Below are 26,597 nucleotides of genomic sequence, written 5' to 3' on the forward strand. Positions count from 1 at the left end.
CCGGCTGGGGACGCAGCTTGATGGCGTCGGGCGGGCAAGCGGCTGTCCCCGCGGCGGCCCCCGGGCAAAGGCGGGCTGTGTGAGGGGCCGGCGGCCCGCGGGCGCCGCGGCCTCGGAGAGTCGGCGGGCGGAGGCGCGAGGCCTCCACACTCCGCCATGAGTTTCCTCATCGACTCCAGCATCATGGTAACCTCCCAGGTGAGTCTCCGCCCCTCGGGTCGCGCCCGCCGCCGCCAGAGCGCGTCGCCCTGCTCCGTCCGCCTTCGGAAGCAGTCGCCTGGCTTCGCCGGCCGGAGGGGCGGCCCGCACAGCGCCCGGGAGCCCGCGGGCTCGCGCCTGGGAGCCGGTGTGGGCGTTTCGGCCCGGCGGTCGCGTCCCGGCGCCGGCGCGGGTGTGGGCGTCGCTTCAGAGACTGCGCCCGACACACCGCGTCCTTTAGCTGCTGCTGCCGCCGCCCAGTCGTAAATCAGCCAACGTTTGTCGGCCTTTTTTAAGGCTCGGAGCTTCATCTGATGATGCTCTTACCCTGTCATTCCCTGAGTTACTATGTTCTGTTTATTTTCATCCCAGCGTTTATCACAGCGCTGGGGTGACGTGTGTATTTCTATTTTGAGACCCTGCCGTGCTCCTAGGGAGAACGACTCCTCACCGCTCAAGCAGCTAGGTAAATAAATCATTGTTGGGCCAGATGTCTATAGAAGCTGACGACCTAATTATTGACCACCTCGTCTTTCCGTTCATTTAAAGTATCTTTTCTTAATTGTACCCTTTTCAAGTAGCAAGTAACAGAAAGAGTGCCCTTTTGGTGTTGAAACGAAACCAATTCTACGTTCTTTGATCCAGCTTGTATTTCGAGGAGAACATTTTATCTCTTGAAGAACTTTCAGAACAACACAAGAAAGTTGAAACCCAAAAATGCCACCGAGAACCCTCTCATTTCAATAGTCACTTTTTCATTTTTAAATTTACCATATTTCATAAAATTCTTGGGTTTTGTTGCATAATATTCAAATATACCAATCTTCAAGAATTGGAATATGTGACCATCTTAAAACCTTTCAAGGACTTCCTGTTACCTTTGAGTTGTTGTGTTTTACTCTCTTTTTTTTTAAATCGTTTTAGTAGGGGCTCATACAACTCTTATCACAATCCATACATACATCAATTGTGTAAAGCACATTTGCACATTCTTTGCCCTCATCATTATCAAAACATTTGCTCTCCATCTAAGCCCCTGCCATCAGCTCCTCATTTTCCCCCTCTCTCATGAACCCTTGGTAATTTATTATTTATTATTTTGTCATATCTTGCCCTGTCTGACGTCTCCCTTCACCTACTTTGCTGTTTTCCGTCCCCCAGGGAGGAGGTCACATGTAGATCCCTGTAATCGGTTCTCCCTTTCCAACCCACCCTCCCTCCACCCTACCAGTATTGCCACTCACCACTGGTCCTGAAGGGATCATCTGCCCTGGATTCCCTGTGTTTCCAGTTCCTATCTGTGTACATCCAATGTACATCCTCTGGTCTATCTAGATTTGTAAGGTAGAATTGAGATCAGAATAGTGGGGGAGGGGAGCGGGAAGCATTTAGGAACTAGAGAAAAGTTGCGTTTCTTCATGGCTACATTGCACCCTGACTGGCTCGTCTCCTCCCCAAGACCCTTCTGTACGGGGAAGTCCAGTGGCTTCCAAAGGGCTTTGTGTCTCCACTGCACACTCCCCCACTCATTCACTATAAGATTTTTTGTTCTGCTGATACCTGATCCTTTCAACACCTCATGATCACACAGGCTGGTGTGCTTCTTCCATGTGGGCTTTGTTGCTTCTGAGCTAGATGGCCGCTTGTTTACCTTCAAGCCTTTAAGACCCAGGCGCTACATCTTTTGATAGCTGGACACCATCAGCTTTCTTCACCACATTTGCTTATGCACCTGCTTTGTCTTCAGCGATCATGTTGGGAAAGTGAGCATCATGGAATGCTAAGTCAATAGAACAAAGTATTTTTGCATTGAGGGAATACTTGAGTGGAGGTCCAATGTCCATCTGCTACCTTAATACTAAACCTATAAATATAGGCACATAGATCTATTTCTCCATCTTCATATATAAATATATTTGCATATATACATACCTTTATTTAGACCTCTATAAATGCCCTTTGCCTCCTAGCTCTGTGCTCTATTTCCTTTGACCTTCCTCTTGTCCCACTATCATGCTCAGTCTTCATTTGGGTTTCAGTAATTCCTTTTGGTTACATTACCCTGGATCACACCCTACCAGGCCTCCTACACCCTCCTCACCACTGATTTGGATCACTTGTTCCCTTGTCCCTGGGTTTGTTAACACCACTTCCTTTTCCCCCACTTCCCCCTATTCCATGTCCCCCCAGAACTGTAGGTCCCATTGTTTTCTCCTCCAGATTGTTCATCCAGCCTATCTTATTTAGACAGACCTGCGGAAATAATAACATGCACAAAAACAAGACAGCAAAACCAAGCAACAATATACAACAAAACAATAACAAACCAAAGACAAAAAAAAAAAACAGAACAAGAAAGAAAAGCTTGTAGTTAGTTCAAGGATTATTTGTTGACCTTTAGGAGTGTTTTCCAGTTCAATCTGTTGGGACACCATGCCCTGGCCCCAAAGTCCACCTTTAGCAATCCCTAGGGACCTTGCCGCTCCATTCCCTTGCTGTTCTATTGCGCCCACTTCGTGTTTTGCCTCCGTGTGGCGGGATCAGATCGGGCCCAATACCCACACTGTGTCTCCGATATTGTCCCCTGTAGGTCTATGGGTCAGTGAGGGGCGTCATGTCTCATAGTGGGGCTGGCCATGTGGTCCTCTCTGTGGACTGGCTGCTCTACTCAGGAATATCGTCCTCAAGACCTGGTGGGCCAGGATGTGCTTCCCTCTCCCGGAGCTGCAGATTCAGTGCCGTCCTTTGAAATAAATTCTTCTCGGGGGAGGGGTGTTTATTTATTGTGAATTGGGCGGGGGGTTACAGAGCAGGTAGATCAGTTTTCTGTTCAACAATTTATACACTTTTTTTTTCATCTCATGGATTGCAATCATCACAATGTAACGTCACTTATCCCTGTTTCCATTCTGCCTTCTCTCTCCTACCCCTTCTAAACTTCATCCTTGTATAAATGCTGCCCTTTGATCTCTAATAGTCGATACTTCTGAGGCGTGCACACCTCCCTAGTGTTCTTGTTCCCCTTATAGCCCTGTCTATTTGGCTGAAAACTGAACCTTGGAAGTGAGTGCGTTTTCAGACATGCAGGGTTTCTAACGGCCACAGTCTCAGTTAGGGCTCCACCAGTCTCTAGCCAGCTTGTAAACCTGGACTCTCTGAGTTTTGTTCCACGGTTTCCACCACTGTTCAGGACCTTGTAATGTGAACCCTTTCAGAGCAGTTAGGAGTGGTAGCAAGGCACCATCTGGTTCTGGTCTCAGCAGTTAGGAAGAGAACTGGTGTTCATGTGGTCCATTACACTAATTGTTTCCCTGTGTCTCTTAATTTGCACCATCCTTTTGTACCCTGCTCAGAGAGAGACTACTGGTTGCACCTTAGATGTTTGCTCAAGAGCTTTTAAGACCCCTGTCCCAACCCACTAAATGAGGATGTAGAACATCGTCTCTGGGGCTGTAATATGCCGATTGACCCTGGTGTCCAAGACTGATTCTGATCCCCCAGACCCAGCGACTCCTTCCCTCCATGTGTTTGGTTGTGTGTTCTTTAGGTTGAGGTGTAATCCATACGAAGGGCTGTAGTCCTTGATCTCCACCAGTGCTTCAAGCCCTCTTTGCTTTCAGGAGGCAAGGTTACGTCATCCAACACTTTACCTAACCCCTCCTTCCAACCAAAGTGGCTGCCCATTCCAGCTACCTCTCTCTCCTTTTCCTGTTTTATGCTTCATAGAATTTATCACTAGTATTTATTTCTGTGTCTGTGTTTATCTGTAAACCCAATGCGGTTAGACTGTTATCTGTCTTGTTCTCTGTGGCATTCCCCTCAGCGTATACATCAGTGGCTGGCACATAGTAGAGGCCTAATAATGTGTATTCAGTAAAAAATGAGGGCGTGTCACTGGGTGCTGCAAACAGCTGATTGACTAGGTCACAGTGAGTCGGAATCTACTTCATGGCAGTGAGTTTGGGCTTTTGAAAGGAACTTAAAGGTTGATAGTTGTACCACCCTCTCCCCTCCCCCCCCCCCCCCCCCAAGCAGGACTGCAAAGGAAAGGCCCAGTGATCTGCTTCCATAAAGCTTACAGCCCAGAAGCCCGGTGGAGCACTTCTGCTCTGTACTGCAGGGCTCACCAGCACCCGGAATCAACTCAGGGGCATGCTGGAACCTGCAACCCACCACCACCACCATCCTATTTTTGTATGAATTGAAAGATTTCTTTGAACCGAAGCAATGGTCCTGTATTGAGGCTGGTTAGCCTCAGGCAGCATCTTGATGTAAAGATTGCTCACATGACAGAGGATGCAGGCCAAACTCTTTTATATGGCTTGTAGGGTCCCTTATGATGGGGCCCTGGCTCTTACCTCTTCAGCCTTGACTCTCACCATTTCCTCACTGTACACGCTTAGCATATTAAACATCTTTTAGCTCTCTCACCTGACCATGCTATCCTGCTTCCAGGTTTCCACACAATTTGTTCTTTCTTTCTAAACCGTTTTTTCCATACTCTCCCTCCCTCATCTTCTGGGTGACTTGCATTCAGCATTGTCGTCTCAGCGTGGACACTCAAGAAGCCTCACCCAGACTGGACCGAATGCCCTAATTAATGCCTCAGTAGTGCTCCCGGCCCTCTCTCCCTCATATGCGGATGGGGAACCTTTTTTCTGCCAAAGGCCATTTGGATGTTTATAATATCATTTGAGAGCCATGCTGATCAAGCCTTTGATGAACTCACCTCTAACGTGGTGGCTGAAATGCTTCTCTGTGGTGAGGCATGTGATGATGCTAACTGGTAGTGAAGATTCCGGGGGCCTTATATGGCCTATGGGCTGACATTCCCCCCTCTGCTGAACAACAGCACTTGTTTTGTGCCAGTTTTCCTCCTTCATAGACGATAGCCTTGAGAGCCAGGTGCCTGTCTTGCTCACTATTCTCTCCTTGGGACCCAGCACATGAGACTTAATTAACGGCTCCAAAGTTTACTCAGAAGTCCTAAGGTCAGAGCACTGGCTCTGCACAATTCTCAATCTCTTTTTTGAGAAAGAAACTGTGCCTCCCATTTTGCATATAAGCTGTTGGAAATTCATTTTCCTTCTACATGCTTTATAGATCCTGTGTAATCATGCAAGAATTCACATTTACCCTGGACTTCATGGATTCCTCAATTATTACCCACCCTCCATTAGTTGTTTAAACATCTCTTTAAGCTTTCTTTGTTTTGTGAAATATTAATAATTTTAATAATTAGTTAGCAATGATATATTTATGCTAGTAAAATATTTTTTCTTTCATTATTCCGCTCCCTCTTCAGACTCGCTGCACGTGTTTCCTTTCTGAAGTTCAGCTGATCTGGATGGCCTTCTTTATCATCCATCCACACCAAGCAACACTCCATGTTCTCATTGCCCAGCATAGCCCACTTCCGTCATAGCCTCAGCAATCACCTGTGTGTAACCTCTAAACGCCGGGGCTTCTCGCTTTCTGCACGGATGATGGTTTATAATGGCCAAAAGGCTCTCCTAGTTAGTTTTGGAGCACTTTCTCCTCCTCCAGTTACCCCTTCTTTCCTTTCCTACTGGATCTGGGTTTGTGCTTCCAAGTTACGCCCTCTAATTCCTTTATCTTCAGGTGAAAGTCCACTTAGATCGCTGTTGTTGTTTCTCCACCACAGATTCGGGAGCCAGCAAACTGCTGAATGGCCATCTTTGTCATGCTGCTGTGCATATTGCCAACACATGGGTTTGTGAACACACTCGGCATATCGATTGTTGTTTGTTTGTCTTTTCTTGATGTTAGTCAGCAACTTGTTCCATTGCCTTCATGATTGCTCAGAATCTTTATCACTCCTTTCAGAGGACAGGACACCTCCCGTCCCCACCACCTTTACTCTTAGTGGATAATCTTATTTCCTCAAGAGAAGCGAGGTCAAAAGATGTGATCTCCCAGTTCCTGCACTTTAATAAAAGCAGTTTCCTATGTCCACAGCCCTTTTCCTCTCTTCCCATCTGAGAAAATGGCAGGCATCCTACTTCTCTTTCAGACCACGTTCTCCATCAATGCTGGTCACCGGGAGCAGTCCCCTGTGGAGTGCTTAGGAAGCCAGGCTGTGGGGTGTGCTGCATAGGCGTCAGAGTGAGGCCTGCTTCTGACACTGGCTCGGCGAGTTGCTCAGCTTCTCTGGGCCTCAGTTTTCTCTGTGAAATGAAGCCAATACAACTTGGCTTACACAGTTTTTATGAGATTACAATGGCAAATACCGAGTGCCTAGCATCTAGTAAGTGGTCAGTAATAGGTAGCTGATAACAGAAATAATATTAATTAATAGTGTCATCATCTTACCTTCCAGAGTTGTGTTCCCTCCATTCTCTCTCTCCGTTTAATCCCTTCACCTACATCCATTGTGCCAAGCACATTTGTACATTTGTTGCCATCATCATTCTCAAAACATTTCCTTTCTACTTGAGCCCTTGGTATCAGCTCCTCATTTTCCCCTCCCTCATGAACCCTTGTTCATTTATAAATTATTATTATTCTTTCATGTCTTACACTGTTCAGCGTCTCCCTTCACCCACTTTTCTGTTGTTCGTCCCCCAAGGAGGAGGTTATATGTCGATCCTTGCAATCAGTTCTCCCTTTCTACCCCACCCTCCCCTTACCCTCCTTGTATGGCTGCTCTCATTATTGTTCCTAGGGGATTTATCTGTCCTGGATTCCCTGTGTTTCCAGCTCTTATCTGTACCAGTGTACATCCTCCGGTCTAGTCAGATTTGTAAGGTAGAATTAGGATCATGATAGTGGTAGGGAGGAAGCATTAAAGAAATAGAGGAAAGTTGTATGTTTCATCAGTGCTATACTGCATCCTGACTGCCTCGTCTCCTCCCCACGACCCTTCTGTAAGGGGATGTCCAGTTGCCCACAGATGGGCTCCGGGTCTCCACTCTGCACTCCCCCTCATTCACAATGATAGGATTTTTTGTTCAGGATCTTTGATGCCTGATACCTGATCCTATCAACACCTCCTGATCACACAGACTGGCATGCTTCTTCCATGTGGACTTCGTTGCTTCTGAGCTCGATGGCTGCTTGTTTACCTTCAAGCTTTAAGACCCCAGACACTATCTCTTTTGATAGCCAGGTACCATCAGCTTTCTTCACCACATTTGCTTATATACCCATTTTTTCTTCAGCGATGGTGTCTGGAAGGTGAGCATCACGGAATGCCAGGTTATTCGAACCAAAGTGTTCTTGCATTGAGGGAGTACTTGAGTAGAGGCCCAATGCCCCTCTGCTGCCTTAATACTAAACTGATAAATATATATACATAAATCTATTTTCCTATCATTATATATACATACATTTACAAATGTACATGCCTCTATTTAGACGACTGTAAATGCCCTTTGCCTCCTAGTTCTTTCCTCTGTTTCCTTTTACTTTCTCTTGTCGCACTAACGTGTTTGGCCTTCATTTGGATTTCAGTAATTTCTCTGAGTTGCATTTTTAGCCTCCTTTCTAAATGTTTTCTCTTCTCGTGCTAGGATAATTTGTGCTTATTGCCTGTACTGTCTTGCCTCTCATTCACCCTCAACCCACTAGAAACTGGTCCCTGTCACCACCTCACTCTTCGTACTGGGGTCCTTATGCTTCCTGTCTTAGCTTCCCGTAATAGAAATACCAAACCTGTGACTGTGAAGAGCAAACATCTGTTTTCCCATTGTTCTGGAAACAAAAGAGCCAAAATCAGGGTCACAACCATGTCAATTTCTTCCCTCACAGGTAGTCTGGAGCATTTTTTTGTGCTGGGCAGTCCTCACATGATCATCTCAATTGATAAAGAAAAGCCATTTGGATCATATCATTGTGAATGAAGGGGAGTACAGAGTGGAGACCCAAAGCCCATCTGTGGGCAATTGGATGTCCCCTTACAGAAGGGTCATGGGGAGAGGAGCCAGTCAGGGTGCAGTATAGCACCGATGAAATATACACCTTTCCTCTAGTTCTTTAATGCTTCTTCCCCTGCACTATCATGATCCCAATTCTACCTTATAAATCTGACTAGACCAGAGAATGTACACTGGTACATATAAGAGCTGGAAACACAGGGAATCCAGGACAGATAAAACACTCAGGAATAATAATGAGAGTAGCCGTACCAGGAGAGTAAGGGGAAGGTGGGAGGAGAGAGGGGGAACCGATCACAATGATCTACATATAACCCCCTCCCTGGGGGACAGACAACAGAAAATGGGTGAAGGGAGACATCGGTCAGTGTAAGACATGACAATATAATTTATAAATGATCAAGGGTTCGTGAGGGAGGGGGGAAAATGAAAAGCTGATACCAAGGGCTCAAACAGAAAGAAAATGTTTTGAGAATGATGGTGGCAACAAATGTGCTTGACACATGGATGGATGTATGGATTGTGATAAGAGCCATATGAGCCTCCGATAAAATGATTTAAAAGAAAAAAAGGCATTTGGGAAAAAATCAAATAACTTTTCTTAATAAGTAAAACAGCAAAATAGGGATAGAAGGTAAATTCTTGGAAATGATAAAGGGCATTTATGAAAATTTTACAACTAACATACTGGATTTAGTGAGACTGAAAGCTTTCCTCAAGATCAGAAACATGACACCATTGTCTACTTTTACCCCAACTATTGAACATTGAGCTTGACATTCTAACCAGAGCAAGAAAAAGAAATCAACGTCATCCAAATCAGAAAGAACGAGACAAAATCATCTCTGTTCTCAGATGACATCATCTTGCATGTATGAGAAAATCCCAACAAATCAGCCAAAACACAATAATAATAGTAACAATTAGAGCTAATAAGCAAATCCAGCAAAGTTGCAGACCATGGAGTCAACACAAACTTTTGTTTCCATACACTAGCAGTGAACAATTGGAGAAGGAAATTAAGAAAACATCCACTTTACAATAGCATCAAAAGAGTAAGACACATGGAAATAATTTTAAACAAGGAGATTAAGATTATAAAATATTGTTGAAAGAAATTAAAGAAGATCTAAGTAAATGGAAGAATGTACATGTTGATGAATTAGAAGACTTAAAGTCAGTTACCCAGGGAAGGCCCAATTCAAGCGGCATGCCCTCTCATTCATTGTCAAACAGAGAGAGCCCGAGAGCTGGTCTGAAGAGCAGTGCAGTCTGTGTTAGGATAATATGTATCCGCCTGCAAGGAGATCCAGTCAGGGCAGCTGTTCACATTATAGGCACCACCCACAAGCGCTAGCATGGTCCTTGCATCCTCTTGGGTCAACTTGATATTAAGAGTCAAGGGGTAGAGTCCAGCCTGTCAATCAGGTCACAGCCTGATGATGTCTCCTTGTGGCCTTGACCTTCTCATGAGGATTCTGGGAATCTCCTCAGAGATGGGCAACATACTCTGCTTCCCCGTCACGTGAAGGAGCTATTCAGCTGGAGGAGCCAGTGCAAGCACTGACATGCTTCCACCGCCACTGGCTCCCCACTGACCTGTGATCTTCCTGCATTCTGCATCGGTGCATGTGCTGCGTGAGTCTAAAGAGGAGTTTATGGAGTAGTATCGGACATACGTGCTAATGTCAGATTTTTGGACTTGATCTGCACTGGGCTGGGATGTTTTCTCACTATTCAATTGCTCTTTGATATAAAGCACTCTCTTACACACATGAGTGTCTCTGGATTTGTTTTTCTAGTCACCCCACCTAGTGATCGGGATATTATAGGATTTACAAAAACCTTCAGTCTGAAGTTAATCAAATAATTTTGTATCCTCCATACTTTTGTATCAACCATACTTCAGTCTATCTGCTGAGCAAATAATCCACGAAGCGCAACTTTATGAAGGCGAACATGGCATCAGGTTTAGAGGAAGGCTTCTTAATAACCTGCTGTGACAGTCTGGGTAGACTCAAGAAACAAATTCATAAACACATGTATATAAGAAAGAGGCTTATGTACAATAGCAATTGAATATTCAGAAAACATCCCAGCCCAGTCCAGAGCAAGTCCATAAGTTCAATATTAGCCCATATGTCCGATACCAATCTATAAAGTCCTCTTCAGACTCACGAAACACATGCAATGACACCAAATGCAGGACGATTACAGGCCAGTGGGTAGAAAGTGTTTGGATCCAGTGGCGTTGTAAGCATCTCAACACTGACCTAGGGTCTCCACAGGGCTTCTCCAGGTCAGGGCACAAGCACAGTTCCATGCATCTTGTCACCTACAAAGTCTCCCAGGGAGTGAGCAGAGAGAGAGAGAGGTGTCTCCCACCTCTAAGGAGTAGAAACAGGAGTTCCCAGAATTCTCGGGAGAAGGCCATGCCCACACAGAGGCTATGATCCGATTGATAGACTAGACTCGATGCCTTTACTCTTAATCCTGTCAAGTTCCAAATTGACACCAGATTATGGAACTACCACACCTGGGATATGCAGATAACACAGCGTGCTTGGTTAAAGGGAGGAAGACTTGAAGCACTTGCTGATGAAGATCAAGGATTACAGCCTACAGTATGGATTACAACACACTGTAAAGAAAACCAAAATCCTTACAAGTGAGCCAAAAGAGAGTATGATAAATGGAGAAAAGGTTGAAGTTTTCAAAGATTTTATCTTGCTTGCTCCACAACCAATGGTCATGGAAGCAGCTATGAAGAAATAAAAGGACATATTGCAGTAGGTAAATCTGCGGTATGTGACTTCTTTAAAGTGTTCAAAAGCAGGAAAATGTTGCTTTGAAGACGGGTGTACCTGACAAATGCTACAGTATTTTCAGTTGCCTCAGATGCAATTGAAAGTGGGACATTGAGTGAGGAAGACCAAAGAACAAGGGATACATTTGAATTAGGGTGCTGGCAAGGAGTATTGAAAGTTCCATGGACTGCCCAAAGAACAGACAGACCTGTCTTGGACAAAGTACTGGCAGATCTCCTTAGACACAAGGGTGGAGAGACCCGTCCCGGGAAAGACAGCATGCTTGATAAAGCAGAGGGGCAGCACCAGCAAGGAAGGCCCTCAACAGAGTGGAGTGACGCAGTGGCTCCAAATACCGCAGTTGGGAAGACGGCTCAGGACTCGGCAGTGTTTCCTTCCAGTGTACGTGGGGTCACTGCGACTTGGCAGCACCTAACAACGGTATTGCCAACACTACCCAGATTCAACACAATCCTCGCAATTTTTTTCCCCAGAAATGGAAAAATCCACCCAGAGTTCACATGGAATTCTATGGGACCCTGAATAATCAAAACAGCCCTGGGGTTGGGAGGGAGGGGGTGCGACAATAAAGTAGGAGGAATAATCCTTCCCATACTATAAAACTGCAGTTATCAAAACAGTGTTGTTACTCTTGTTAGGGGACATCAAGTCAGTTCTGACTCAGCAACCCTATGCGCAACAGAATGAAGCTCCCAACAGTGTGGTGCTGGCATAAAGGTAGATACATTGTATCTACTAATGGAACAGGATTGAGAATCCAGAAATAAAGCCATACATCTGTGGCTCATTGATTTTTGACACAAATGCCCAGCCCGCCCTATAGGGAAAGAATGCCCAGTTTCTTCAACTGATGGTGCTGGGACAACTAGAATGCACAGCTGAAAGAATGAGGTTAACTCTTCTTGCTGTGGTCGAACCGTTGGACTGTGTGCCATGTGGATGAAGTGCCAGTACAACTGTTTGAAAAAGAATCAAGTTAGACCCAGCCCGCACACCACCTCTGAAAATTAACTTGTGGGGCTATACAGAAAGTTCTGCTTACCAGTGAAAAGCAAACCGGCTTTAGAAGACTGAGCAGAGCTATCTTGGGGCTACTATCCATGATGCCAGCTGCAACCAACATTGACGATGCGGATCCTGCAATTGTTTGGCGTTACACAGAGTTGGAAACCATGTTATATGGTTTAGCCTGGGTGGGGGAGGTGCGGGGGAAAGCTTTCTGTTTTGGGGTGGTCTCAACTCTTTGTCCTTCATTTTTCTTTTTAATACTTTGAAACGGGGGTCGTATTAAAAAGCTTGGCTCCCGGGCTCTTTCTCTGTTTGATCACTTGTCCTGTGGTGAAGTGCTCAGCTGTTAGCCAAAAGCCCAGCGCGTTGAGCCCACCAGCTACGAAGCGTGGGCAATCTCATTCCTTCAAGATTCCACCCTGGGAAACCTCCCACAGTTCTACTCTGCTCTCAATGGTCACAATGAGTCAGAATGGACTCAATGGCTGTGGCTAGTTTTAGTTGAAGTTCTTTGGGTTATAATTATAAGATTACAGGAAAATATATAATTCCATTTTTTTCTCAATTAAATCATGCCATTGGGCTTCAAACCCATCAGCTGTTCCAAGAGAAAAAGATGAGGCTGCCTACTGACCTAAAGATCTTACGTTTTAATATATATACATACATATATAATATATAGAAAGTGATGATGGCAACATATGCAGAAACGTGCTTGACACAATGGATGTGTGGATGGATTGTGATTACAGGTATAAAAAGCCCCAATAAAATGGTTTTTTTTTTTTAAAGATCTTACATTTTGTAGGGTCCATGTGAGTCTGGATCGACTTGGTGGCAGTGGGTTTGGGGACGGGGCATGAATGATTTTTTTTTTATGTCTAAGAGCATGTTACTATCTACTCCCAATGTTATAGACATTGATAAGTGGGCCCTGTATAGGTAATCTCATCTTTAATCTCTGAAATAAGCTTACTGTTTCTAAGCAGGCCTTTGAGTGTAAACCAGCATCTGTAATGATAACCTGTCTTCTTCCTCCTCCAGATTCTTTTCTTCGGATTTGGGTGGCTTTTCTTCATGCGCCAATTGTTTAAGGACTATGAGGTGAGAACGAATCATTTTGGTTCTGCCTAAAGCTCTATGAACTCAGATTGTTTTTTAAAAGTGAAGGGGGTGGCGTATATACTAAATACTGCGATGGAGAGTACAATTAGGCTTACGTCATTTTTTTAAAGGGCAATTCATGAGTTCTATGTCATGAGTCCTGGAAGCCAGGAGCAAGGAAATATTGAAGCCATATCTCTAAGTACCATGTGTAAGATCAGAACGTTATTCTTTGGCATATAATTTAATGTATTATAGCCCTGTGACAACTCTTTTTCATTTGTCTACTTGGCTTTGACTTGTTAATTATTAAATTATGATCTTAAAATTGTATTTAATACTAAACTTTCAAGACTGACTTGGTTATCTTAAGCCTTAGATTCAGAAAAACGTCACTGCTCTAGACTGGACAGTCCCCAGTCAGTCATGCTCTCAGCTATAAGCGCAATGGTTAGCTACTCTCTTTGAATTGTTTCCGGGATGTTCACCACAAAACCTCCCCCCAAGAGTCTGCAGTGTTGTCCGAAAGAGGCTGGACTCTTCCAGGCCTCCCAGGAGAGCCCCCAGGGCTGCAGAAACTTGGAAGAACCCTGTAAGCATCATCCATTACAAGAAGGGCCTTCCAAAAGTTCATTTAAGAATTGCTTCATCCTTTAATTCCACTCTTCCATAGACTCTTTGAAGCCTCCATATATGCTCTACGTTTTAAATTCTTCATCCATAGGAGGTAACAGTGATCTCTGATTCACTGATACAGTATTTGCAGACAGGAAGAAAAGTGTGTGTATGTGTGTGTGTGTGTGTCTCTTTGCGTGAAATTTTTTGAATTTTAGAAGAGCTACCTACTTTTATTTAGTTGGTTTATTTCTTTAAGAACTATAAAGTTAAAATAGCTTCATGGCCCTATTTCCAATTACTTGAGAATTCCTTCAGAATGAGTTTTCTGACTCTTAACCAAAAAGAGATTGTCGGTTTAATATTTAAAACAAGGAAATGACTTCTAGCCTCTCTCTCTGGCTTCTAACAGGTACGTCAGTATGTTGTACAGGTGATCTTCTCCGTGACTTTTGCCTTTTCTTGCACCATGTTTGAGCTCATCATATTTGAGATCTTAGGCGTGTTGAATAGCAGGTGAGTAAGGGTGCTACACCTCCCCTCTGGAATAGAGCTGTGTTACTCTCTAGTGACCTGATTTCATAGCTGGAAACATTGTACCACGTGAGTAATTTCATCTCGGGTACTACAGTGGTCACCGCAAAAGTAATGGTGCAATCAGATGTTTAATTATATTGAGGATACAAAAGGCATATTTTTTAGTGCATATAACACATACTATGTTTGACATTTATTTTCTTTTAATTCTTATATTAGAATACGAGAAAAAGGATTTTAAACATTAAAAGAAAGAGAAAGCTACCTAGGAGAGAAGGGGGACAACAGCCCTTCTCCCAGTACTTGTGTATGTGGATGCCTGTCCGGGAAGGAAGACCCATGGACAGCGCTACAGCATTAGGGCTCTCGTTTCAGGGAGGGAAGCCTTGGAAGGCTGGGATGGGCACGTTTACCTCTCAGAGCTTTCTGTCTATTTTCAATGTCTGGATGAGCACATAGTAGTTAGCCCAGTGGCTTATTAGTTGAAATATACTCAGCACTAGTTCAGGGAGCATGGGCCCCTTGGAAGACTTCGGCGATCTCACGTTGTGCCCTCCCCAGTCCCAATCATGTTCTTCACCGTGCGTTTCAGCTCCCGTTATTTTCACTGGAAGATGAACCTGTGTGTCATTCTACTGATCTTGGTTTTCATGGTGCCTTTTTACATCGGTTATTTTATCGTCAGCAACATCCGACTATGTGAGTATTTTACGCTCTCCTATCAGTAAGTAGATGAAGATGAGTCTTTCGGGAGCTTGAGGTGTGGAGAGTTTCATTTCTACTTCACTTTCGGCAGCTGCAAAGGAGCCGTGGTGGCATAGTGGGCTACACATTGGACTGCTAACCACAAGGTCAGCAGTTCGAAACCACCAGCCATTCCAAAGGGGAACGATGAAGCTTTCTACTCCCCTAAAGATATGCAGTCTCAGAAATGCACTGAGGCAGTTCTAGGCTGCCCTATAGGGCCCCCTGAGTCAGAATTGACTCCGTGGCAGTGAGTTTTTCAGCAGCTGCTGTTATGTAGGGACACCTTGCACGCAGCCTCTTACAGAGGTTGACACACAAAGACTCAATGAATGATTGGCTAATCCTACCAAAGCTTTGTTTGTTTCTATTACTTTACTCTCTCCCCTAACCCACATCTCCATTTCACTCAAACTTCACTTAAGGTGGTAAAGATAAAACTAACACAATAGAAACTGTGCCGTCCTATCAAGCATTTGCCAAGTGAACAAGCCAGTCAAATACTAATTGTCAAGGTCCTGTGTTTTAATAGCGCCAGCTCTTTAACGTACATGCTCATACAGCTGTTTTCCCTGACAGTCTTGTCTCCCCTCTCTTAGTGCATAAACAACGACTGATTTTTTCCTGTGTCTTATGGCTGACTTTCATGTATTTCTTCTGGAAACTGGGAGATCCATTTCCTATTCTTAGCCCAAAACATGGTGAGTGTGTGGTGGGAGGTGAGGGTGATCATTTGTTTCAGATTTTGAAAACAATTCTTTAACTTCTGCTTTTGGGTCCTAAGTTACCTATAAACATCCCAAAGAACAAACAAATCTGTCTTGGAAGAAGTACACCCAGAATACTCCTCAGGAGCAAGGAAGGTAAGACATCACCTGATGTCCGCTGGGCATGTTATCAGGAGAGAGGCCAGTCCCTGAAAAAGCGCATTACGCATGGTAAAGTAGAAGGTGAGCGGGAAAAGATGAAGACCGTGAAGGAGGTGGATTGATAGAGAAGCTGCAGAAACGGCTCCCCTATTAGCGATTGTGAGGGTGCGGCAGGGTCACTGTGACTCAGCATGTAGCAACAGCGGCATCAGTAGGCACTTGGATACACAAGTAATTGAATACTATCCTAAGGAGCTTAGGGGAAAAAGTATAAACTCATCATTCCACATGGTGGGCTCTCCAAGAATCTTGAAATTGTCAGCCAAATACCATTAGGTGAAACTGGAGAAACGGGCAAGAGCACCCAGAGAAAATGTGTCCGTTGAAATGGGATTGATACTTCTGGCCCATGCAGACAAAGGGCCCATTAAGTCTAACTAGAGAATTAGAAAGGAAAGCCTAGGGAAATGTCATTGCGGAAGAAAGAAAGGAAAATCATTTTCAGCAGAAAGGATCTAGGGCTGTGAATGATCAAGTAAAACAAAGATGGAAAAATGTTACTGAGTTTTGCAACCAGGAGGAAAGTCAGGACCATCATGTTGTGATGGTTAAGAGCCCAGGCTCTAGAGCTAGGCTATTTGAATCCTGTCTCTGCAACTTATTAGTTGTGTGGCCTTGACTTAAGTTACTTAACCTCTGTGCCTCAGTTTCCTCATCTATAAATGGGGTTTTCCATAATATCTCACTCAGAAGAAAGTTAAGATTAAATGAGTCAATGCTTAAAACAGTCCGGGTTCTAAACTGGTGCTTCGTGTTACCATCCTGATCAGTAGGAACAATTGGGTTGTCAGGGTTTCATTTTCCTGGAGTCCACGCCCATTGCTCCTGGAAGCAGCAGTCAAGGAATGTCTGCAGTGTTAAAAGCAAAAAATGTCACTCGGAGGACTAAGGTGCGCCTAACCCACGCCATGGAATTTTCTGTCGTCTCATATGCTGAGAGAACAGGACAGTGAATAAGGAAGCCCCGAGAATTGATAGCTGTGAGTTACAGTGTTGGCAAAGAATAACCGTGGGCCGCCAGAAAGACAGACAGTCTATCGCTCCTTAGACGCAAGGATGGCAAGGCTTCCTTTCTTTGACCAATGCTTGGTGAAGGGCATCATGCTTGGTAAAGTAGAAAGTCAGCAAAAAGGAGGAAGGCCCTCAACAGGGTAGAGTGACACGGCGACCACAAACAGCACCAGTGGTGAGGAGTGCATGGAGCTGGCGGCGTTTCGTTCTGTTGTGCATAGGGTGGCGATTAGTTGGAACCGACTCAGGAAACCTCACCGAAGCAGTGTTATGTTGTCAGTCCCGTTGTTAGTGAAGCGGGTTTATGCCGCGTAAAGGAGAGGCGTAGCTGGCAGCCGCTGAGGAATGAGCAGGAAGTGACGGAGAGGTAAGTCTGAACTTGCTTCAGGAGCCGAAGCTGTGCAAGGGAAATAGCCAGAGATACAGTGAAGGCGTGCGGGCAGACGTTTTCTTATGGAAAACACTTGAAACTTAACAGAATAGACAAGGAAGGAAAGCCTAGAGATAAAAGAAAGAGGAAATGGGTGATGATGCAGGACTAACCTCAGCAGCACACGGGGAGAAATCTCACCAGTGGGCAGACTCTGTCTCGTTCTCAGCCACTGAGTGATCCCGGAGGTAAGCCGGTCGAGGGAGCGTGACGGTAGTTTGTGCCTCACACACAATGTCTGGGTTTGACGACATGGACACACCAAGCCAGCTCCCTGCTCCTACTCAGAGCAACTCGATAGCAGAGAGGAGAACTGCCCTGTAGCGTTTCCAAGGGTGTAATTTCCACAGAAGCAAACTGCCGCTTTCTCCGGCCTGCGGGTTTGAGCAGCTGACTTTTCAGCAGGGGCCTCTCAAAGGCGGAAGGAAGGAAGAGGACTTTAAGGAGGAGCTGCTGAGACCAAAGAGAAGGGAAGAATTACTCAGTAGTGCTATGACCTCCGCTAAGACTGGAAACAATAAACCCGTAATGACACCAATATGATAGTGCATTTGAACAGTTTTAGGCTGCTCAGGCAGGGACACCTGGAAAATGAGCTATCGGAATGTGTGCTTCCAAAAGAAGCAAGTAGGGACTGCGCGCTGGTGAGAGGAGTCGAAGCCGGCAAATCTGGGGCCCAAGCTGGGCAGAAGGAGATGATGCTGGAGAAGTAAAAGACTGAGACCAGAGGTGGCAGCAAGCTGGGAATAACGGGCTAAGACGTTGTCGCAAATGGAGTACAGGAATTTCAGAGTGGACGGAATGTGAAGGACAGCGCTAATGTTTACCCATTGGTGTAGGTAAATGAAGAGGAAGCAAAACTTCACCTTTCCTGTGACTCTAAATTCTGAGTTATTAAACGCTGCTTTGTCTCATTTATCCCAAATCCATCAATGTTTACATTAGCTACTGAGTTGATTTCCAGCATTCATAAATGTCAAAGAATAATGGATAACTAGAATATATGTGATGGTCTCAAACTCACAGTTTTGTCTTTGGGTTAGTCATCTGTGCATTCTTCCATGGGGCTGTGTGCTCTCATAAAGACTTGCCTCCTCTTCCCTATAGTGTCCCTGTGGGTCAGAACCGGCTCCCCGGCAGTGGGTGCTCAGTTTCTTTATGTGTTTCTTAGATACAGAAAAGTTAGGGATAAGCTACGGCAAGCAGAACCTGAGGGAGCGATGTATGTAATGAAATGTATGTAATAATAATGCAAAGTGTTACATACTGGTTTTACATTTTCAGCAAATTTACATTAATTTTTGCTAAAGCTTTTACTAAAAGTACTTACTTTGTTACAGTTCACTCTCCCTTGATTAATAAATAGTGTTTATGATTCTTATTTTATAGTGAGAGAGCTGATTCTGAAGCATGTGGGATGACAGAAAAATCAATAGACTTTTATGTATTTATTGCATAAACGCTGCACCCTAATCCTTAAGGGGGGTTGCTTTGTGTGAGTTAGTTCGCTGTCCTGTGGCTGTTTCGGTGTGGTTTCCCCCGGCAGTGCCGAGGAGAGCCCGTGTGTCTGCGTCACCTAGCACTCCTGCGCCCTGATGTTTGCAGGGATCCTGTCCATTGAGCAGCTCATCAGCCGCGTAGGTGTGATTGGAGTGACTCTCATGGCCCTTCTTTCGGGATTTGGTGCTGTCAACTGCCCGTATACTTACATGTCCTACTTCCTCAGGTATGAGAACTTTGTCTCCTTTTCCCCATCCCTTCTCCAATAGACAAGTCAAATCATGCCCATCGTGATGAATGCGTCAGTGTTAGGTCTACGGCACGGCCCTCATAGTCTCCTCTTCCTCTATCCCTGTGGGCCCTGACCTAGGAATCTTTAAGTAAGTCCTACCACTCACATTGGCTCCCCTGGTTATTTGTCCTACATTTGTTTGTTTTCTCGGAGGCAAATGCCAGTCCCTTAAAGGCACATTTCCAGTGGACATCAGTGTGAATTAATCTCAACTTCAACAAATCAATTCCTCCCCAAAGTAGAATAGGAAATAATGCCAAATTGAACATTGTTGTATGAATATTGATTGATAAGGTCTGTTCCTCTGTACACGTAAAAAGATCAAATAAAGCAAGAGAGAGAAAAATGATAAGTCTGCGCCATGTCCGAATAATAAAGTGATGGTGAATCTCAGCAGGCTCAAATAGCTCTAATTGTAGACCAGGGGTGGCAAGCTTTTGAGATGGAAGAGCCAGTCCTGTCGCGCACCAACTTAAAAATTATTTCAGCGCCATAAATATATTTTTACAAATAAATTACTGTATACAAGTATAAGCGGTTTTTCAGCACTTTTTTCTTTTTGAAATCATTTTATTGGGGGCTTGTACAACTCTTATCCCAATCCATACATCCATCCACTGTGTAAAGCATATTTGTACATTTGTTGGCATCATTGTTCTCAAAACGTTTTCTTTTTTTTTTAATAAATCTTTTTATTGGGGCTCATACAACTCTTATCACAATCCATACATACATCAATTGAGCAAAGCACCCTTATACATTCGCTGCACTCGTCATTCTCAAAATTCGCTTTCCACATGGGTTCCTGGAATCAGCTCAATTTCCTTTTTTTTCCCCTCTCCCTCTTCCTCCCCGCTCCCCACTTCCCCCTGGTCCTTTAATAGTTTATAAATAATTATTTTATCTTATCTTACACTGCCCAGCGTCTCCCCTCACCCACCTTCCCATTGCCCATCTCCCAGAGAGGAGGCTACACATAGATCCCCGAGATCAGTTCTCCCTTTCTACACCCTCTTCCCTCCCGGTGTTGCCACTCCCACCGCTGGTGTTCAGGGGTTCGTCCGTCCTAGATTCCCACAAAACGTTTTCTTTCTGCTTGAGCCCTTGGTATCAACTCCTCTTTTTCCCCTCCCTCCACGTCCCCCTCCCCCACAAACCCTTGATAATTTATAAAGTATTATTTTGTCATGTCTTAACACTGCCCGATCGACATCTCCCTTCACCCACTTTTCTGTTGTCCATCTCCCAGGGAGGGGGTTATATGTAGATCCTTGTGATCGGTTCCCCCTTTCTACCCCACCTTCCCCTTACTTTCCTGGTATCGCTACTGTCATTATTGGCCCTGAGGAGTCTGTCTGTCCTGGATTCCCCGTGTGTCTTATCTATACCAGTGTACATACTCTGGTCTAGCTGGATTTGTAAGGTAGAATTGGTATCATGGTAGTGCGGGGGGGGAACAGTAAAGAACTAGAGGAAAGTTGTATGTTTTATTGTTGCTACACTGCAACCTGACTAGCTCGTCTCCTCCCGTGACACTTCTGTAAGGGGATGTCCAGTTACCCTCAGATGGGCTTTGGGTCCCCACCCCACATGCCCTCTCATTCACAATGATACGATTTTGTGTTCTTTGATACCTGATCCCATCAACACCTCATGATCACACAGGCTCGTGTGCTTCTTCCATGTGGGCTTTGTTGCTTCTCAGCTAGATGGCCGCTTGTTTACCTTCAAGCCTTTAAGACCCCAGACGCTATGTTTTTTGATAGCCGGGCACCATCACCTTTCTTCACATTTGCTTACGTACCCGCTTTATCTTCAGCCATTGTGTCGGGAAGGTGAGCATCACAGAATGTCAGATTGTTAGAACAAAGTGTTCTTGCATTGAAGAAGTACTTTAGTGGAAGCCCAATGTCCATCTGCTACCTTAATACTAAGCCTATAAATATATACACATAGATCTATTTCCCCATCATCATATATAAATATGTTTATATATGTACATGCCTGTATTTAGATGTCTATAAATGCCCTTTGCCTCCTAGATATTACCTCTATTTCTGTTTACTTTCCTCTTGTCCCACTATGATGCTCAGCCTTCATTTGGGTTCACTAATTCCTCTTGGTTACATTGCCCTTGATAAAGCCCTACCAGGCCTCCTATACTCTCCTCAACACCGATTTTGGATCCCGTGTTGTTCCCTTGTCCTTGAGTTTGTTAACACCCACTTCCTTTCCCCCACCTCTCCCTCTCTCATGCCCCCCCCAGAACCCTGGTCCCCTTGTTTTCTCCTCCAGATGTTTCTCCTGCCTATCTTATCTAGATAGACCTGCAGAGATAATAATATGCACAAAAAACAAGACAGAGCAAAACAAAGCAACAGTAGAAAACAACAACAACAAACCAATGAAAGAAAAGCCTGTAAATAGTTCAAGGTCTGTTTGTTTACCTTTAGGAGTGTTTTCCAGTCAAGTCTGATGGGGTGCCATGCCCTACCCCAGAGTCTGTTTTTGGTACTCCCTCCGGACTTCCTTGCTCTGCTCCCCATGCTGTTCTGTTGCAAGCCCTTAGGGTTTTGCCTCAGTGTGGTGAGGTCAGATTGGGTGCAATTCCTGCAGCATTGTGCTTCCAGTGCTGTCCCCCATAGGGCTATGGGTCAGTGAGGGACGTCATGTCTCATAGTGGGGCCGGCCATGTGGTCCTCTCTGTGCATGGCTGCTCTGAACAGGGATATCGTCCTCAAGGCTTGGTGAGCCAGGGTATGCTCCACTCTCTCTTCCTCCCCCCTTCATTTGCTCCCGTGTGCTCTGATCAGACATGTCCCTCTCCCAGCACATTTTTTTATGAAGTTCTTATGGTAAAATTAGGTGCCTCGGCTGATATTCAGATCGGCTTTATACTTGAGTTTTTACAGTAAATCACCATTATCTGAATAATATCCATTCAAATATTTCAATTTCACTTCAGATCACATGTACACACCAAAAGAACCACATGTGGCTCGAGAGCCGCAGTTTGCCGACCCCTCTTCTAGAAGTAAGTAGGTGGATTTTATGTTGTTTCAGAACAACAATGTCGAAAACTGTTAAATATATGGAAAGAAAGCAAGAAGAATGCAGTTGATGTTGCTGAGTAATGCATGTTAGGGCTGTTGAACTGCAAAGATGTTCGTGCCCATTTGTACCACATGAGAAATGAAATCGTAAAGCACAGAGAGTGCACTGAAACATAGATCCTAACTGTCACTGGATGTTGAAGCAAGAGGAGAGAGCCGTGCACCATCATGGTCATCTTATACTCTCAACAGGACAGACTGCGTGGCCCGGTCATGATCGCGATTTGTGCATTACTCTTCTGTGCTTTTTATAGGAACGTAACTGATACAGATATTCTAGCTCTGGAAAGGCGACTGCTCCAAACGATGGATATGATCATAAGCAAAAAGAAAAGGTAAGCTACACTACAGAGTTTTGTAACGTGAATTTGGCTGTGAATCGGCACTGGCAGGGAATCCTTCTGGCTCATTTTCTCATACGGTGCCATCAAAGGTGGAGTGTCTCGTCTTGTCTAAAAGCAACTTTTCATATACTTGCCACATAAATTCTACACCTTAACCGTAAGGGTTACTTTGTGTGAGTTAGGTATATGTCATGGTTGCTGTTCTCGGTGCTTCCTGAATTTAGGTGTTTTTCTCTAGACCAACTGTCAAGAAACTTTTATGTTTGAAGGTGCCCGGTACTGAATGTTTTTTTAAAGTTTACTGTCCTGCAGTTTTACAAACTTTTTCATGTTGACCTAGTCTTTTCAACTTACTTTTCACCAACTATTTAAGGAACCCTGTAAGTCTTCTAATGACCGAAGGTTTTATTATTGTTTTAGAGGTCCTTTTAAAAGGTATGTTTCCAAAGTGAAGGCTGAAATAGAGGATTGGTAACAGAGATACAGTGCAGGCCTCTCGATTCTCAGTGACAGAGGCTGGAATCTGACTGTGAGTTTGAGTCCTTGGTCGGCTGCACACAGCGTGGCCTGCGCTTGGTCATCTTGCTTTCCTCGTCTCAAGTGGAGCTAACAGTAAGATGTTCTGAGCCGTACTCTCGCTGCCTTCACATTGATGCCTGTTGGTGACCCCATAGGACAGAGTAGAGCCGCCCTGTTACTAAAGATCAATTCTGGCCTTAATAATCTAATGATTATAGAAAATGGCATTTATGCTAGGCAGTGAACTAGGTTCTAGAGGTAGAACAATAAGCAAGATAATTAAGTCCTGCCTTCGTGAAGCATAGTCTTTTGTCTACTATCTTTAGTAAAGCTATTATTACATCTATAAATGGTAGCACAGGGACTTTGCACGTCACAAGTAGTTTTGAATTTTTCAGTGTTTTCCTATAATAAGACCTGTAGTCAGGTCAAAGATGCCTTCGTGTAAGAGATATTAGATGTTACCATGATAAAGGTAGGGACTCAGATTCACCCATTTTTATCTGTTTCTAGGAGACTCTACTGTTATTAGAGGTAGACATATGTTTGAATGCATTTATTTACTAGATACAGTTGGCTTACAGACATTCTAGGCCATCTAGTTTCATAAATGTATTGCGTGCAGGTTTGTTACATAAACAATAAGAGCAGAATTATTCCGTATTGAAAGACAGGAATGGGTCCCCAGGGGCAGCAGTGCAATTAGGGAAGAAAAGGACGGCAGACAGCGGAATAGGAGCTCACCTTTCCAGTGTCGGGATCAAGAGAGCGACTGTCTTTTCCAGTGGGTTATCTAGTCTTAGGGCTTGCAAGCACCCATTAAGCACATAGATACTAGAGTGGGCAGGGGCTTAATCCCAGGTTGTCCCTGAGCTCACAGGGGAGAACCCATGAATGGTGTTGGAGGTAGACATTAGAAAGGGCTGAGTGCCCTGTGATTGGGAGGACAGCAGAACTTGTTTGCTCTCGGAGACAGTAGCCTCCGGCTGCATGGTGAGCAGCCATGTGCTTGTAAGAGGCATCTTCGAAGTACCACTATTGGGGGGAATATTTGAGGGGTGATTTTTAGTCTGGAGAATGTGTACTAGGAGTCATCTCTACCTCACAACTGTGAGGGCCTTCCCCCATGGAAGTCAGCCTTCCTGTGATTATGAGCATAGAGAACTTGGCAGCTTGCATTCTCTTCCGGGTCCTCAATTTCCCACAAGGAACAACACTATTTTGAAAGATGGGAACACTATTTTGACTCCCAAGATTATTCTTCCTTGGACTGTATTTCTTCTGTCCATATGAAGAGATTAATATATTCAGGTATATAAGAGATTATATAAGAGAACCATGTCCCCTATCAAATGTGGAGGAACCACATGTCCATCCATTTAATTACAAATTATGGTTGGGAATTCTCTCTGAACTATACCCACAGTAGTCCGGTGCCCCTGTAGGCCTTGTCTAGTCAGGATTAGGGATGCTTATGGTCCTGAGTAGGTCTTGGAAATTTGAGTAACTCTCAGAAGAATCAGCCTCCCAATTTGACCTAATTATAATGAGCTCAGGCCTCACTGGAACTAACAGGGCAGATAGATGGCCAGCGTGACAACACTCGGCTCACTGCCAAGGCTACCGTATCGTAGACCATATCGTATAGTAGACCCGCCCTGTAGGCTTCCAAGACTACATCTTTTCAGGAGTAGAAGACCTCGCCTTGTTCCTGTGGAGTAGCTGGTGGTTTCACATGACTGACGTGTGGTCAGCAGCCCAACACGTAACCCACTGTGCCCAGGGTTCCCATGACAGCACTGGGTCCTTTGTAGTCATGCACCCATTGTCCTCAAACCAATTCTGACCCAGCAGTCCTGAAACCAAACTCCATGCCACTGAGTCTATTCTGTAGCCAGAACAAGGTTGGACTGCCAGTGTGGGTTTCCAAGACTGAACCTCTTCGTGTGAGTAGAAAGCCTCCTTCTCCCTTGGACTCAGGACTAGCGCCTTGTTCTTGGCAACAACAGAAAACGGGCGGGTTTTGCAAACACTGGTTATTGGTGCAGAATAGTGACCAGAAAGCCATCTTCTGATTCAGCAGTGGAGGGCCATAGTAAGTTGGTTTTATTATGTATAGAAAGTTAATGGTTGAAAATTGGGGGCAGTAGCTTCCCATTTGGAACACGGGATAGACTGAGGTTTATGCTCACTGGAGAGCCTTTCACAAAACACAACTTCAGTCAGTGGGACCATGCTGCATTAGTGATCAAAGCCGCTCAGCTTTTTTCCAGTTGAGAGAATTAAGTGACCTGTTGTTTGGGTTTTTTTAATAATTGATTTCAATATTAAAGTCTTTGTTTTGGTAACCCAGGGCATAGACTCTAATATAATCTTTAGACCCAAAATTAGTATAGTTTTAAGATTGTGGTTTTGTGTAACTATGCCATGGTAAAAAGAACTTGAACCCAAAAAAAAAAAATCACTTTACAAACTACATCATAATCCATTAAGGGAATGGTGGATCAAAACCACAGTGAAATACGTGTGCGTGTGTGTGTGTGTGTGTATGGCTAAAATTGGTGCTCGTGAGATTGCAGAAAAACTGGACTCTTACATTGCTGGTGGGAATGTAACTAGTACAGCCACTCTAGAACACACTGGCAATTTCTTTTAAAGACAAAACAGGCAGCTACCACACAACTCAGCAACTACCTAATTGCCTCCTGGGATTTTATCTCAAAGACTTACTGTATACACTTGTGTGTAAGCCGCGTTTCTCAGCAGTTTTTATGGTAAAATTAAGTGCCTCGGCTGATATTCGGGTCAGCTTATACGCGAGTATATACAGTAACTAACGGTGAACAGATAAGTGGTTGCCAAGGGGTGAGGAGGGGCTGGGGTCAGAGGGAAGTAGGCTCTACAGGGGCGACTGAGGATCCTTGTGATGGAAGCATTCAGCATGTTAGCTATTTGCATGTCGGTAGCCTGGCTAGGATATCGTGCTCTAGTTTTGCTGGGTGAAAGGTACATGAGATTCCTGATGTGGTTTTTTTTCTTCATAATTGTATATGAAACCATAGCTACTTAAGAGCAAAATGTTTATTTAAAAATAAAAGTAAGAACTGACTTCTTATCAGAATCAGTGGAGATAGATTACAAGATGACATATTAAACCACAATAAATGTTCTTCAGCTTCTTAAATTGCAAAACTACCAACAGACCTCAGCCAAGAGTAAATGTTCTACCTTGGGGGTATTGGGAATTTTTAAATGTCATTTAGCTTTGAACACATAGGTAGTTGTTTCTTGTTGTGGACTATGCTTCTTATAAAGAGGTAAGAGGGATAATTATTATTTTGGTAGAAGGGGTATTGTGAAGATAAAGATATAAGTGATCTATTTTTATAGTACTTCATATTGTTTTATTATTATTCCTTTTTACTAATTTGATCTTGTTGCTTTGTCTTCTGAGGTGTATGAATATTCCTTTATCTCCTGCAGCTTCCTCAGTAAGAGCAAAATTGGTTGAGAATTAAGTTATAAAATTA

General features: G+C 44.3%; 1 protein-coding gene across 2 annotated transcripts in view; it reads left to right on the forward strand.

The window, feature by feature from the left end:
• The window catches only part of GPR89A (G protein-coupled receptor 89A), a 40,203-nt gene continuing 13,606 nt past the window's right edge, over positions 1 to 26,597 (forward strand). The window contains exons 1-7 of one of the 2 annotated variants that reach the window (XM_075560522.1): positions 1 to 198; positions 12,974 to 13,033; positions 14,061 to 14,164; positions 14,778 to 14,884; positions 15,529 to 15,630; positions 18,905 to 19,025; positions 22,459 to 22,539. In XM_075560522.1, coding sequence (XP_075416637.1) covers positions 157 to 198; positions 12,974 to 13,033; positions 14,061 to 14,164; positions 14,778 to 14,884; positions 15,529 to 15,630; positions 18,905 to 19,025; positions 22,459 to 22,539 — 617 coding nt within the window. In that variant the 5' untranslated portion in view covers positions 1 to 156. Of the gene's footprint in view, positions 199 to 12,973; positions 13,034 to 14,060; positions 14,165 to 14,777; positions 14,885 to 15,508; positions 15,631 to 18,904; positions 19,026 to 22,458; positions 22,540 to 26,597 lie in introns of those variants that run through there. The other variant, XM_075560529.1, reaches the window with a different exon arrangement.

The sequence above is a fragment of the Tenrec ecaudatus genome, chromosome 1, assembly GCF_050624435.1.
Source record: "Tenrec ecaudatus isolate mTenEca1 chromosome 1, mTenEca1.hap1, whole genome shotgun sequence".
Lineage (NCBI taxonomy): Eukaryota > Metazoa > Chordata > Mammalia > Afrosoricida > Tenrecidae > Tenrec > Tenrec ecaudatus.